The 14,984-nt window shown below is 41.5% G+C and overlaps 2 protein-coding genes across 4 annotated transcripts in view; both read left to right on the forward strand.

The window, feature by feature from the left end:
* The window catches only part of LOC309611006 (uncharacterized protein), a gene marked incomplete at its 5' end in the record, with an annotated part of 253,615 nt that extends 245,780 nt beyond the window's left edge, over nucleotides 1-7,835 (forward strand). Inside the window, one exon of the mRNA XM_082354704.1 lies at nucleotides 5,259-7,835. The remainder of the gene's footprint in view (nucleotides 1-5,258) is intronic.
* UBE2T (ubiquitin conjugating enzyme E2 T) lies at nucleotides 187-14,327 on the forward strand. Of its 3 annotated transcripts, none has more exons than XM_082397447.1 (7): nucleotides 187-2,600; nucleotides 11,008-11,178; nucleotides 11,746-11,815; nucleotides 12,840-12,945; nucleotides 13,057-13,155; nucleotides 13,290-13,367; nucleotides 13,943-14,327. In XM_082397447.1, the coding sequence occupies exons 2-7, from the start codon at nucleotides 11,070-11,072 to the stop codon at nucleotides 14,066-14,068; spliced, it is 588 nt and encodes a 195-aa protein (XP_082253573.1). In that variant the 5' UTR covers nucleotides 187-2,600; nucleotides 11,008-11,069; the 3' UTR covers nucleotides 14,069-14,327. The 3 variants fall into 3 exon arrangements, with proteins under 3 accessions (XP_082253573.1, XP_082253572.1, XP_082253574.1); XM_082397446.1 differs by lacking the exon at nucleotides 187-2,600 and adding an exon at nucleotides 2,997-3,088; XM_082397448.1 differs by lacking the exon at nucleotides 187-2,600 and having other exon boundaries at nucleotides 11,014-11,221.
* The last annotated feature ends 657 nt before the right edge of the window (nucleotides 14,328-14,984 follow it).

Genomic DNA, 14,984 nt, shown 5'->3' on the forward strand with positions numbered 1-14,984 from the left:
AACAATGTGCATAAAAATAAAAGATGTAATACTGTATACTTTATATAGCCATATTTTCCTTGCATTAATTTAGTCACCATAGAACTTCTCATGCCTCATCATCTATTGGAATTAAAAATTCTGTATGAGGTTTACTTTATAACTTGTCAGCATGGAACCTCTTCTTATTCCAACTCAGCCTCTTGCTAATAATTAAAATTGCTCACAAGCTCTCAAATAGAACCGTCCCTATAGAATAAAAGAAATATTGATATTAAACAAGATAGGAGATAATACTCAGCTAGGAACCTAACCCTCTTCAAGAAACCATTATTAGCTGAACTCTGCTAGTCTGGCAAGGAAACAAAAAAGTAAGAGAAGGGCAAGTTTTCAGCAAATCGCTGAAATCTCAGGAAACAGATCTCTGACAGCAATCCACGTGCACCATTTTAATATTACGATCCTGGTACACAATATCGGCTCAAAAAAAGTATGTATAATTGGACCATATATTTTACATACTGGTTTTCTAATAAGGATTTTTAAACTAGGGTAAAATTTTCATGGCTCGATAATGTTATATTTCTTCTGGCTGTATTCTTTTCGCATTCAGAATCAGGAAAGAAGAAACATCTGGTTCCAGTTGTAAAAATAAGCTAAAATTGGCCAAGTCCAAGTTAAATCCATACTTTCCCAAGAGGTATGAACTTAAATTTCAATAGGAAGAATTCAGTCTCAATACTAGGAAGTTCCAGGTAGTACTTCCTTACTGTATCTATTTTACTTGCTTTTTTCCTGAGGTAGTAAGAAAATGATACCCTCTTTGGAGATTTTAAAGAAAAATATAAGTAGTTAAGTTCCTTACATAGTTTAAGTGCAAACCTACCTGGAAGGAGATGAATCTTCCAGCTATGTGATTACGGAATGCAGTGATAATTATTATAATCTAATTAATTTAACTAGCTCAGCCAAAAAAAAGTTATGCCACCAAAAAAAAAAAAAAAACAAATCAATCTGTGTATAATGATTTGAAAAGCTTTTCAAAATTAAAATCATCTAAGTTTTTTTCTGAAACGTCTTCCCCCAAGCAGGGCTCTCTGAGAGTAAACTTAAACAATAAACTTATACAATTGTTTACTACCATTAAACAAACATGAGAGTTTAGATTTCCTAAATATTCTAAAGAAAAAAATATTTTATATACAAGTGAATAAATCCTGACAAATAATCCTGTGTATAGGTAAAACATAATTTTTGTACTTTTTTCTTCCAGTTTTACTGAGATATAATTGACATACAGCACTGTATAAGTTTAAGGTGTGCGCCATGATGATCTGACTTACATACATCATGAGATGATGACCACGGTAAGCTTGGTGAATAGCCATCATCTCATATAGATAACAAAATAAAAGAAAAAGAAAAAGCTATATTTTGTGATGAGAACTCCTAGGATATACTCTCTTAACCGTCATATATAACATACAGCAGTGTTAATTATATTTATCACATTGGACATTATATCCCTAGTACTTATTTATCTTATAACTGGAATTTGTACCTTGTGACCACCTCCATCCAATTCCCCTGCCTGCGGTAAACCACAAATCTGTTCTCTTTCTCTATAAGATTTTTTTGTTTGTTGAAGCATAATTAACCTATAAACTACGTCAGTTCCTGGTGCACAACATAGTGATTTGGTATTTTTACACATTACAAAACCATCACCACAATTTTTGAACTTTTAAATGTACTAAGTGCACCAGCTATGATGCACATACACTGTTGTATAAAGTGAGGAAACTTTTATTAAATAATAATTTCCCATACACTTAAAACATGAACTACAAATCAGAATACTCCATTTTTTAAAGCAATGACACCGGTACAGTTTATGAAAACCTTTCAGCGTGGCCTCTGTTCCCACCAGTTAACATACCTCCCTCTAGTGGACAAACAGAGACTGTACATTTAGCCTACGGAGTTCTTTCTGTTTTTCTTTTTTCTTTTATCCAATTCTTTCGGTTTGGCTTCCAAAACTACAGGTCTTTGCTTGTTTTATCATACTATCTCTCCTTTCCACCAGACTCAACATAGTGCCTGGTTTTTCTAAGAGACATTTTAAAGACTCGATTCTCAGAAAACCACCCAAGAAAGTAATCAATTTCAGCTCGGAAGACAGAACTGTAATTGTGACACAGTTACAGTTGGGGTGGAAAATAAGAGAAGACATTGAAGAGATTAAAATAGAAAATATCAGTACTAAAATAAGCAGCCAACTCCAGAATTAAGACAGAAAACACTTCCCCACAATGAGTAAATGCTAACAGTAGGTGCGAACCCGACAGCTAACTGGACTGTAACAGGATTCCTGTGTGATTCGCAGCTCCCCGCGTGGCTCACTCCCACAACCGACGTGAGGCCCCGGGAGCGCCGCCGACCGTCCTGGAGAGCGCGGGTCTGCGGGGCAGAGAGGACGCCCCACGCAGCGGTCACCGGGAGCCACGGCTACTGAACGCAGATCTGGGCCGAACGCACAAATCCCGCAGCGGTCGGACTGTACTGGTCCGCAGGTTTAGGAGGACCGGCCGCCCCTCCCGCGGCCGGAGCAGGAGGCGAGGGTGGGTGCGGCCTCCGGCCGGCAGTGCGGTCCGAGCACGACGGACGCTCCCCGCGCGGGAAGCCAGGGCCGCCGGGCCGCGCGCCCCAAGTCGGAACCCGGCTCCGAATCCCCAGTCCCTCAGATTCCGTTGAATTCCCGGAGCGCCCTCCGCGGGTATGACTGTCCTGGAGCGGCAGCCCCTCCGCGTGAAAAACCCTGACCGTAGCCCCTTCTCCACATCAGATTCTCCCGGTTCCTCCTACCGCGCCTCTCGCTGGGACAGACGGAGCCAGAACCAAGCCAGTCCCCGCGCGCCGCGCCCCTGTTCAAAGCGCGTGGGCGGAGCCCGCTCGGAGTCCAGCCAATCGGAAGCCGCGCTCCTCCCGGGCAGCGCTCCCGACCAATCACACCCTCGCGGGCGGGAGGCGGGGCGACGCAACCGTCGAGCTCGTGCAGGCGCGGTGCAGGCTGGTCTGTGCCGCTGCACCGCGAGGGGCGTCAGCGCAGGTGAGGGAGCGGGTCCTCCGGCTCTTCTGCAGAGAGGCCGCCCGCGGGGGTCTGCGGTGGGGCGGTGGGTGGGTTGGTGGCTTTCTGCCTGTCGGGGGACCTTCCTCTTCTCCGACTATCGGCTGTGGAACGGAGGCTCTGGATGGATGTCTTGACAGCCGTGGCGGGCGCGCGCCCCCGGCCTGTCTCCCTGTCCCCCGGCCGCCCCAGCCATCTAGCTGCCAACACCACGCCCCAGCGGCCGCCCCCTCCCAGCCCCCGGGCCCCCCCCATCCCTTCCAGACATGCCCCTCCCCCCGGCCGTCCCGCTACCTCCTCTCTCTCCCCTACACATTCTCCCTGCCGGCCCCGCTCCCCCGCCTCCTCCCTGCCCCCTCAGACGTACCCCTGCCTCCCCCCGACACTCTATGACTTGTGCATATTTGTTTTATTGTCATTGATTCCCAGTGTCTGCTTACTGAGAAAAAGTGGTGAGGATCAGTATATAAAAATAGTGGTTAATTACCTAGTAAAGTAATTGGTCCCATAGATGATGGTCTTAAAGGTGTGGCTAAGGAAATTTGGAATAACTTACATGAATGACTGTTGTAGTGTAATTGATTCTATTTAACGTATTAATTTGCCTGTAGTATTACCAGTTCTATTTAAATATTTCTGAGTGTGTCAATTGTGGAGGAGCAACAGCCCTGGAGATTAGAAGGAGAACCAAAGGACCCTTTGTGTTTGCACCCCAGTTCAGGAGAGTACCTTGACCCAACCAATACACAAACTTAGTCACCTTTAAACATATGGTTAAGATAGCTGCCTCAATTTAAGTTTATGATTATCATAAGTTGCTATCGTCCTCCTAACTACAATCTATGACCACCAGGTAATCTTCTGATTATAATTAGTTTTCCAAGTAGGAATAACTTAGGGAGAGAATATGTGGAGTTAAAAATTTTACTGTAGTTTTACAAATTAATAAATTGACCTTTTAATTAATGTTTAAGTCTTTGTGAGTGAGCTTGGCATGAATTAGTACATCTAAGCCCTATCAAATCTAGGTTTACTGCCAAGTTGAAGTTTTAGACTACAAAACTGAGAACCAGATCCTGAAATGTGACCTTTTCCACATATAAGTGAGTGAGGTCATACAGTATTTGTCTTTGACCTATTTCACTTAGTATAATGCCTTCAAGGTCCATTCATCTTGCTGCAAATGGTAGGATTTCCTCTTTTTTATGGCTAAATAGTATTCAATTGTGTATACATCCCACAACTTCTTTAGCTGTTCATCCATTGATGGATGTTGTTTCTGAGTCTTGGCTATTGTTAATAACACTTTGAACATGAGGATGCAGATATCTTTTCAAGTTAGAGTTGTTTCCTTTGGATGTATTCCCAGAAGTGGAATTGGTGAATCACTTTATTTCTTTTCATTGCAGAATGATAGTCCATTGTATGGACATTCCCCGTTTCGTTTATCCATTCTTCAGTTGACAGACATTTGGATTGTTTCCATTTTTTGGCTGTTATGAATAATGCTGCTGTGACCATTCATGTACAGATTTTTATGTAGATATGTTTTCAGTTCTCTTGATTATATACCTAGGAGTAGAATTACAGGGTTATAAGTTACTCCTTGTTAACTGTTTTGAGGAACTGGCAGATTGTTTTCCAAAGCAGCTGCATCGTTTTGCATTTCCACCGGCAACATATGAGGATTTGTGTCTCCACATCCCTCGCCAACACTTACATGCTGTCTTTTTGGTTATAGTTACCTTAGTGGTTGTGAAGTTACAGCTTATTGTGGTTTTGATTTGCATTTCCCTAGTGACTAATGATGTTGTGCATCTTTTCACGTGCTTATTGAATTATTTGTGTATCTCTTTGGAGAAATACCTATTCAGATCCTTTGTCCATTTTTTAATCAGGTTGTCTTTTCATTATTGAGTTATTTATATGTTCTGGATACAAATAAGTTCCTTATCAAGTGTATGATATGTAAATGTTTTCTCTCCTACTATGTATTGTTTTCTCACTTTCTTTTTTTTTTTTGGCCGTGCTGGGTCTTCGTTGCTGCACGGGCTTTCTCTAGTTACAGAGAGCAGGGGCTACTCTTTGTTGCCGTGCGTGGGCTTCTCATCGCAGTGGCTTCTCTTGTTGCGGTGCGCATGAGCTTCAGTAGTTGTGGCGCACGGGCTTAGTTGCTCCGCGGCATGTGGGATCTTCCCAGACCAGGGCTCGAACCCGTGTCTCCTGCATTCTTAACCACTGTGCCACCTGGGAAGTCCCTCACTTTCTTTCTTCATGATGTTCTTGAAGCACAAAAGCTTTTAAGTTTGATGAAATTCAGTTTATTTTTTCTTTTGTCTCTTGTGCTCTTGGTGTCATATGTACGAAGACTTTGCCCAATGCAAGGTCGCAAAGATTTACTCTTATGTTTAATTATTTTTCCATTTTATCTCCTTAATTTTTGCCAGATATAGAATTCTAAGTCAACAGTTTTCTCTTTCCATATTTTAAAGATGTGGTTCCACTGTCCTCCGGCATGCATTGTCTCTGAGGAGACATTTGCTGCCTTTTTTCCTTTGTTCCTCTGTACATAATATGACTTCTTTTTCCTCTTGATGCTTTTTAAACTTTTTATCACTGGTTTTCTGCAGTTTAATAAGGATGTGTCTTGGTGTTTTCTTCATGTTTCTTATGCTTGTGGCTCCATGAGCATTTTGAATCTGAGTTTATAGTTTTCATCATATTTGAGAACTTATTGGCTGTTATTTCTTCAAATATTTTTTCTCTCCTCTTCCCTCTCCCAACTCAAGTCTGTTTAATGTTATCACTAATATTCTGTTCTTTTTTAATTTTTCTTTTTTTAGGACATACTTATACTAAAAACTTATTTATTTGAATTGAGATTTAACTGGGCATCCTGTATTTTATCTGACAACCCTGGTCTGGACTCCCTTGGGACATGGAATTTGCAAGCACACCATTGGCTCTGTTCTTATGGGGTTTATGCTATTAGAGAAGCTGTCAGGATAGGGTTATGTTATTAGAATTCGGGTACTGGACATTTAGCAGGGTGAGCTGATGTTACATCTTCAAGCTGTTTTTGTTGAAGTTCTTACAATTGGTCTTAGAAAACTGGGATTTCTCTTGGTAGTTAAGAAATCTTAGTTGAGGGGAAATGAAACCTTGAGAAGCTGGAAATAGGGCACAACCTGGCAAACTCATTCAGGTAGATCCAGAAATTCTTTTTAAGGGGAAATAGGATGCTTTTTCCTATAATAACTTACTGTTCTCATTCTATAAATAATATAATCATTCTAGAAAAAAGTTTTAAAAGAAAGTTATTTATTCATAGTCACAGTGATCCAGAAATAACCATTAGTTAGTTTTTAAACAGAAAAATCAAGCCATTTCACTTGTTTTGTCTTATTTTTTTTTTTGTCTGTATTTTTAAAAAGTTGAACTAGATGATCTCTAAAGTCCCTTCAGTACTAAACATGTCTGGTGGATAAAACATACAATTCTTTAATGTGTTTATCTGACGTTTGTGCTGTCTGATCACTACCATGGAAGTCCTTGATTAAGGGTTTCACAGTATACACTTTTATCTGATGTTCTTGTATGTGGAATACTTAGAATGCTTATTGCCCTTATTCATCCAGAATGTTCTTACTACATATCTTTCAACCATTCTCTTTTGTGAAAGTTTAGCAGTATAAAATAATATGTCATTTAAGACAGTAACTCATAGAAGGGTCTGGTAGACAAACCCGCATATCCATATAAGTGAATTTTGGTCTTTTACATCTCCTTCACCTTGCTTAGGATGGGCAAAGATGTGAGGAGTGCTACCATTCCTACTGTTAGCCTCTGGGACACCCTCTTGACACTCCATCCTCGCTGAACATTTAACTTACGAGATCTTTAAGCTCCTTGGCAACTGACGGGCAGCCTTGGATTAAGTACTCGGAAGCCAGAGGTTTCCGTGTCCCCACAGGCACTTGATAAGGGTCTGATCATTTCTTTATGGTTTTTTACACTGTTTGGTTTTGGATTGTATTTATCACTGTGTCTTAAAAATCATTAATCTTCTACACTGTCTAGTCTGCTGTTAATCCCATCCATTATATTTTTAATCTCAGACATGGTGTTTTTCATTTCTAGACGTTTAATTTGCATCTTTTTTTTTTTTATATCTTCCATGTTTCTTCTTAACATGCTCATGCTCTTCTCTACGTCTTGAACATACAGAATATACTTACATAGTTATTTACCATCCTTGTCATTCTTGCTATTCTCCTAACATGCCTAGCCTAGGTGTGGTTTTCTTTGTATTTATCCTGCTTGGGTAGCTCCTATCTTCCTGGGTTTGTAGATTGTTATTTTTTTAATATTTGGAAATTTTTCACCCAGTATTTCTTACACTTTGACTGTATAAAATAGTAATAACAATGCCTTGTTGGATTTAAAGAAAATGATAGAATCAAAGTAGAAAACAGTATAAGTCAACAGTGAAGGTTGTGATCAGAGTTAAGTCATTCTAGTGTCTTTGTATTGTTTGGGAGGAGGCTAATGGTAACTTTAGACTTGAATGAGTTAAATATGCATGTTAAAATCTATGTGGTAACTTAAGAAAAAAATACAAATATGGTTTATAACTTTCAAGCTAGTAGATGGGAAATGGAATGAGAAAATAAATCAACCCAAAAGAAGAGGAAAAGAAAATTAGAAAAACGACAAATGGAAAATATAAAGTAAGATATGGAAACATATAAACATGTCAGTAATTATGACTGTGGTAGGTTGTTTGCAAAGATGGCCATCATTCCTCCCAACTCAGGCTGTGTGCCCCTTTTCAACGTGACTTTGCCGGTCCTCCCATCAGAGGTGGAAGAGAGATGAACCACCCCAGCTTAGACCTCCCAGTCCATTCAGCTGCCTGTAGAGCCCCCAGATGACTTCAGCCACATTGGTAATCCCAGACAAGACCAAAAGAAGTATTGTTAAGCTGAGCCCAGCTCAAATTGCTGACCCACAGAATTATAGCAAACAAAACGGTGGTTGTTTTTGTTCACTAAATTTCGAGTGGTTTTATGATAATCGATAACTAATATATTGGTAAATGTAAATATATTAAATATATCAATTAAAAGATAAATATTTAAAGACTGGGTTTAAACAATCCAGACATATACAAGAGGCACATCTAAAGTGTAAAGGTGCAGAAAGGTTGAAAATAAAAAGATGGAAAATGATGTCTCAGCAAATACCAACCAGAAGAAAGCTGGAGTAGCTTTAACATGAGATAACACTTTAAGAAAAAGGCATTACCAGGGAATAGAAGGGCTCTTTGCTAGTGATAAAAGCTATAATTTGCTAGGAATATGTAGCAGTTCTAAATTTGTGTGTATCTAACAGCTTAGCCTAAAATATATAAGACAAAAATTGATAAAACTACAAGGAGAAATTAAGAGATTTCGCATCAGAATGATCTACTCTCAATGAACATCACTCTCGTTACTGATAAATCACAGAGGAGGGAAAATCAGTAAGGCTGGAGAAGATTTGAGCAACACGACCAGCACACCTCTCTAGTGGGCGTGTAGAGAACTCTGAGCCTGTAACTTTGGGGCAGTCTTACTTATAAGCACACCTGGGACATTTATGAACACTGACTGCATGTTTTGCAATAAAGCAAGACTCAACACATTTCAAAGGATTTGGAAAGCTACATATTAGAAATCAATAGTAAATACAACTCTGAAGCTCCTGCATGTTTGATAATTGAGAAACCTGTTTCTAAATAAATTAAATCGTAATGGAAATTAGAAAATATTGAGAATAGAGGAATAAACATTCTACATATCAAAACTTTGTAATGCACTGGTACTTAGAAAGCAATGTATAGCATTATATGTCAAAATTGAAAAGATAACTCTATATAAATAAATGTAAAACAATGCAATAGATAAATTTGTAGAAAAATTTAACTTGCCAAAATTGACTCAAGAAGAAATAGAAACCTTAAATAATGCTGTAATATTTAAAGAAATTGGATTTGTAGTTTAAAATCTTCTCACATTGAAAACGCCATTACCAGGTATCATTCTGTCAAACATCTTAGAAACCGATAATCTCCCAGATTCTTCTATAGGATGTCAAACTAACTCATTTCAGGAGGCCAGCTTAACTTTGATAACTGATGACGAAATTAGGAAGGAAAACTATAGGCCAGTCTTACCCATAAGCAATAGTGTTGAAAGTTTTTCCTCTAAGGTTAGGAATAGGATAAGAATACCAGCTATCAGCTCTTTTGTTCAGCATTGTACTGGAAGTTATAGCCAGAATAGACGACAGGAAAAAGGTTAGAAGGGAAGAAATAAACTGATTATTCATGGATGATATATGTAGAATTACCAACCGCAGCCCATCTCCCAAATAGATTCATCATTAGCATTATAAAGTTTTGGTTAAAAATCTACTATATTTACATATATCAATAAGAAATGGGGAGAAAATAGAGTTTTAAAAAAGATAAAAATATAAAGTACTTAGGAATGAATCTAACAAAAGGTAAACTCTTTATAGAGAAAATTATAAAACTACTGAAAAGCATCCAGAAAGACCTGAACATAGCATGTTCATGAATTGTAGGACTCACTACCATAAAGATGTCAGTTCTCCCAAAATTGATCTGTGGAGTCAGTGGAATTCCAGTCCAAATCACAGCAGCTTTCTATGTGTGTGTGTGTGTGTGTATGTATATATTTGTAGACTTTTTAAACTGTTCTAAAATTCATATGGGAGAGCAGAGGACTAAGAAATAACCAAGGCATTCCTGAAGAAAAAGAACAAGGGGGAAGAACTCACCTTCCCATATACCAGGTCTTACTAATAATCTACAATTAAAGCAGTGGGGTATTGGCTGAAAGATAATACAGGTTGATCAGTGAAACAAATTCGATAATGCCAAAACAGGGCCATACATGTATGGAAATTTATGACAACATCAGCAGGGAAAAGATGGACTTTTCAATAAATGGGACTAGGACAATTGGTTTTTCATATGAGGGAAATAATTCAGACTTGGACCCCTACTCACACTATACACACAAATTGATTACTAGTGGATCGAAGACTTAAATGTGAAAGTATCTGAGTTTGGAGGTAAGGAAAATTTTCATACACAAAAGTGTGAATATTAATGTAATTGATTACATTAATATTATGTATTTGTCAAAAATGTCATGAATGAAGTGTAGAGACGGCAGCAGACTGGGAGGTGGTGTTTGTGACTCACCTGTGGAGCCAGAGGCGGCCAGAGGGGGGAGTGGGGCTGAGAAGGGGGCAGGGGCTTGTGTTCGATGAGAGAGATGTTGAACTTGTTTGAGTGTTGACGGGAAGAAGGAAAGAAGATTGGAAATACTAAAGAAAGGTGAAATTGACCGAGTGGACTCTGAAGGGTTGAGAAGTACGTGGATTCCAAACTACGTGGAGAAAACCCCAGACCTTGAAGCATTAGTTTATAAACCTGTCGTTGGAGTGATGACTGTCCCCCGTCACTGCCCTTGCTCTCCCCCCACAGCTAGTACTTGACCGTCCGTTTCTCTGCTGGGCACCTGAGGACGCAGTGGTGAGCAAAACTACACCCAGGCTCTGCCTCAGTAGTTAATTATTTATCGGTGGAGACAGACATTAATTTAAAGCATGTAGAGTCTTTGTAGAAATTTTTGCATTGTTTTATACTTTATTTTTTTAGATGTGTTTGCTTGAATAGATAACTAGAAGGAAATAGAAAAAACTCAGACTCCCATCTCAGAATAGAGATTAATATGAGGACTTTGTCCTTCAGTGAATTGAAACCGTGTGCTAAAAACTGGGGTCACTGTTACTGACCCTTTCGTGGGTGCCCCTTTTCTCCCCAGGGATCCCAGCCAGTGTTGAGTGCGGCGCCGGGAACCGTGTGTGGGTGCTTCTCCCTGGGGTCATGCAGAGGGCATCCCGTCTGAAGAGAGAGCTGAGCCTGCTGGCCGCGGAGCCGCCCCCGGGCATCACATGCTGGCAGGATGGGGACCGAATGGAAGATCTGCGAGCTCGTAGGTGTTGCACCAGGCGTGACGGGTCACGACCCTGTCAAAGGTTGTGCTGAAGTTTGAACACCTGTGTGTTCTTCTAAAGTAGGGGACAACTGCAAGGTCAAAGTGCCCCGCCATCTTTCTACCTGATTTGTTTACATTTATAAAAGGTTTCCATGACATTTCTTCTTTGGCCTTTGATTCCATCTTTTACTGATTTGTAAGCCAAGATCTGGGTATCAGCTCTGAAGCAGTGTTAGTACCAAAGCTCACCTTCTCAAATATCTGTGAGGCCAGATGGGAAACGTAAGTGTTCAGAACACTGCGTTCCAACCAAAGCAGAACTGCAGGTTGTATGTGATCTGAGGCCAGCGTTGTCCACCTTCTGTTTTGATCTCCTGTGTATTCTTTGTTTGACACCAACTTTGGGTACACTGGTACATTGCATGGGGACTTATTAAGCCCTGACAGAGTTTCTGTCCCAGACCCAGCTTTTCTGTTAGGACCAGACTTCATTAGGTCCATGGGGTGTGGTAATTCAGATCATCTGATTACCTCTTGACGTTTTGTTCTTTTTTTTCTTTTAAGAGATATTAGGTGGAGCAAACACACCTTATGAAAAAGGTGTTTTCAAGCTGGAAGTTAACATTCCTGAGAGGTCAGTGTGAACTATATCCTAAATTTCCAGGGTAAAGCGCAGTTACTGGAAGACAGCAGTGTCGTAGAGTGTTGAATGCAGGAGTTAAAGGACCTGGATTTTAATCCTCGTCTTACCATGACTTAATGTGACCTTGGGCAAGTTATTTCATGTCTCTGGAGTTCGATTTCTTTTTCTTAACCCTGAGCTGGATCACATCTAGGCCTCACCCCCACCCCACCCCCTGCCCGTCACTGTAGTAAAATATACATAAAATTGACCGTCTAAACCGTTCTTAAGCACATGGTTCAGTGGCATTAAATGCATTCACATTGTCATCCAGCCGTCCCCCTCATGCATCTCCAGAACTTCTTCGTCTTCCCAACCTGAAACCCCGCACCCATTAAACACTGGCTCCCCCGGCACCTGGCAGCCACCATTCTCTCTGCCTCTGTGTTAAGGCCCTTTTAATACAGGTCTCCCGTAAGGCTCTAATCAGGGGAGTGGTAGCTGTAGTGTAGTTTGTGATTTGTAGACAGCTGTTCACCAGGCCAGGCTTGTTACAAGTCCTGAGAGAAGCAGCTCAGTAATCACGGGGGGCGTCAGTTCTGAGACCGATAGGGATTTTCCAAATGCAGTGTATAAATCAAAATTGGATCCTGTTTTTCAACACCCATCTGTAAAAAAAAATGGGGGGAAAATTGAGGAAATCTGAGTAGTAGATGATATTGGAAAATAGTTTTTATATTTTTTTCACAGGTCTACTGATAGTTTTGCAGCTCTATAGGAGAGGGACCTTATTCTTAGGAGAGACATGCTGAAGTATTTAGAGGGTGAAGGGGCTTGATCCAGGTGGTGGGTATAAGAGGGTTTTCAGTACTATTATTTCAACTTTTCTACTGTTCATAAATTTTTGTAATAAAAATTTGGCAAGAGCAAAGGTTTGCCTCTCAAAGGCTGTCGTCCTCATTAGTCACCAGCAGCTGTATATAATGTAAGAAGCAGTATTATAGTAAACCTTCCGTATTCTCCTGCGCTTTCAAAGGTACCCATTTGAACCTCCTCAGATCCGATTTCTGACTCCCATCTACCATCCCAACATCGATTCCGCTGGAAGGATTTGTTTAGATGTTCTCAAATTGCCGCCAAAAGTGAGTGGTGGGAGCAGGGGCGACCCTCTCGCCTTCCGTGGTGCTCGGCTCTAAAACCTCTGTTAGAGAAGCACGTTCTTAGGGCCGCTGTCTGTCTGTCTGTCTGCCTAGGGCGCCTGGAGACCGTCCCTCAACATCGCGACCCTGCTGACTTCTGTTCAGCAGCTCATGGCCGAGCCCAACCCCGATGACCCGCTCATGGCCGACATCGTAAGCGCCCCCGGCCCCCCCGCTCGCGGCCTGCTTTCCCCACGTCCTGCTCTCCGTTGGGGAGGGTCGCGTAGCGGCTGCAGCTTGGTTACCAAGTCCCTTCTCTCTCCATTGACTCTCTGCTTCCATCTTAGTCCTCAGAGTTTAAATACAACAAGCCAGTCTTCCTCAGGAATGCCAGGCAGTGGACAGAGAAGCACGCGAGACAGAAGGTAGGGTGTCTCTACAGCTCTGACTGCACTCCTGTTGTTGCTCTGTTAAGCGTGAATGTGTCTCTGTGTGTGTTAAGTGTTTATTAGATGTGCCAAGTTCGTACTGGACACTGGGATGGCCGGTTGATCTCCTACCGCAGCCTTCTACATCATTACTCAGCAGATAGCTCAACCGGCTGCTGCAGCCCACCCACGCCACCACAGGGCAGCCGAGGTCTCTTGTTTAGGCCAGAAGGAGCTCTTTGCAGGAGTCGGGGAGGGGCGGGAGGGGACATGGACGTGGAGGAAGGGAGAAGGAGAAACGTCCCCGTTTTACATTGATAGTTTCCTCATTTAACAAAAGACAAACTTGAGGAGCGGAGATGAGCACACGGGGTTTTCGCTGAGCTGTCCCGCGCTTCAGGCTGAGTTACGCAGCAGTTAGGGTCACTTGTGAGAAGAATTAAAAGTTAAACAGTACAGAGGATGGGGGAAGCTGTTTTCGGAGAGAATGTCCTATCCAGGAGGCAGCAGAGAAGGACCTGGGAGAATAGTCGGTGTGAACCTTGTGCTCTACCCCGCCTGCTCCTTTTTAGGCTGATGAAGAAGAGATGCCTGATAGCCCCCCCGAGGCGGGTGACTCAGAAGGACACAGCGCAGCACAGAAAAGGAGAGCCAGGCACCTGGGGGGCGTAGAAAAGAAATTTTGCCCTGATGTTTAGGGTGGGGTTTGTCCTGGCCCGTCTTAGTTAATACGTTCTTTGCCAGCGTTCTTTGCCAGCGTGGTCCAATTTGCTTACATTTCTGGAATGTTTTTCTTTGTATTTGATGACATTATCATTTTTGTATCCTGTGAAACAGACCTTGTGTATTTATATGTTCTGCTCTACATTGATTCTCTGAGTGTAGTTTGTTTTATTTAGCTCATACATATGTATTCCAAAACTTGTAAACCTGGAAAATAAATAATCACTTAGTGTTTAGTATGTGTTTATCCTGAATGTGTGTCTGGGAGCAAACTGGCCAGAGAGCTATACAGTAAGAAGGTGAAAATATTTGGAATTGTCCTTTATTTTGCCAACTCACCAGCATCACTCAGGACACTGAATGATGGGCGTGGGGGTCGATAGCCTTAGAGACAATTCAGTGACCGTCACGCTTCCTGGATTCTAGGTTTTCAGAAGTCTTAAACACAGTGTGGGGATAAGGTAATTACCCTTCTGTTGACGTTTCTTGCAGCTTGCGCTTTCTGTGACTGACTTACATGGCTGTGGTATAACTTTCGTTTGTTCAACAAATAGTGACTGAACACCTGCTGTGTGCCAAGTGTTCTAGAATATAATGGTGAGAAAATCAGGCATGGGATTAACCAGATAATCGTACAGATTTACATGGATTTTCACAATCCTTTCTGTCTCTAGCTTCATTTCACAGCAAGTACTAAGGTTCAGGCTTGAATCCCTGCTCGTGACTTTACAGTACACTTGGGCTTGTGCTTATCATTCTGTTTAGATGACGGAGAAAACAGATTTGGGCAGAAATCGGCTGAAGTGGAACGAGGTGCCGAGTGAGAGTAGACGTTGGGGCCGCCTAGGCAGAGAAAGAGACTGTCATGTCCCGCCCGTATCCCAGGCTGGT

Source organism: Balaenoptera borealis (assembly GCF_965194805.1).
Source record: "Balaenoptera borealis genome assembly, chromosome: 1".
Taxonomy (NCBI): Eukaryota; Metazoa; Chordata; class Mammalia; order Artiodactyla; family Balaenopteridae; genus Balaenoptera; species Balaenoptera borealis.

Coding starts and splice junctions, on each gene's coding strand:
- UBE2T (XM_082397447.1), top strand. CDS start 11,070: ATGCAGAGGGCATCCCGTCTGAAGAGAGAGCTGAGCCTGCTGGCCGCG. Junction 12,946..13,056: donor TTCTCAAATTGCCGCCAAAA/GTGAGTGGTGGG, acceptor CTGTCTGCCTAG/GGCGCCTGGAGACCGTCCCT. Junction 13,156..13,289: donor ACCCGCTCATGGCCGACATC/GTAAGCGCCCCC, acceptor CTTCCATCTTAG/TCCTCAGAGTTTAAATACAA.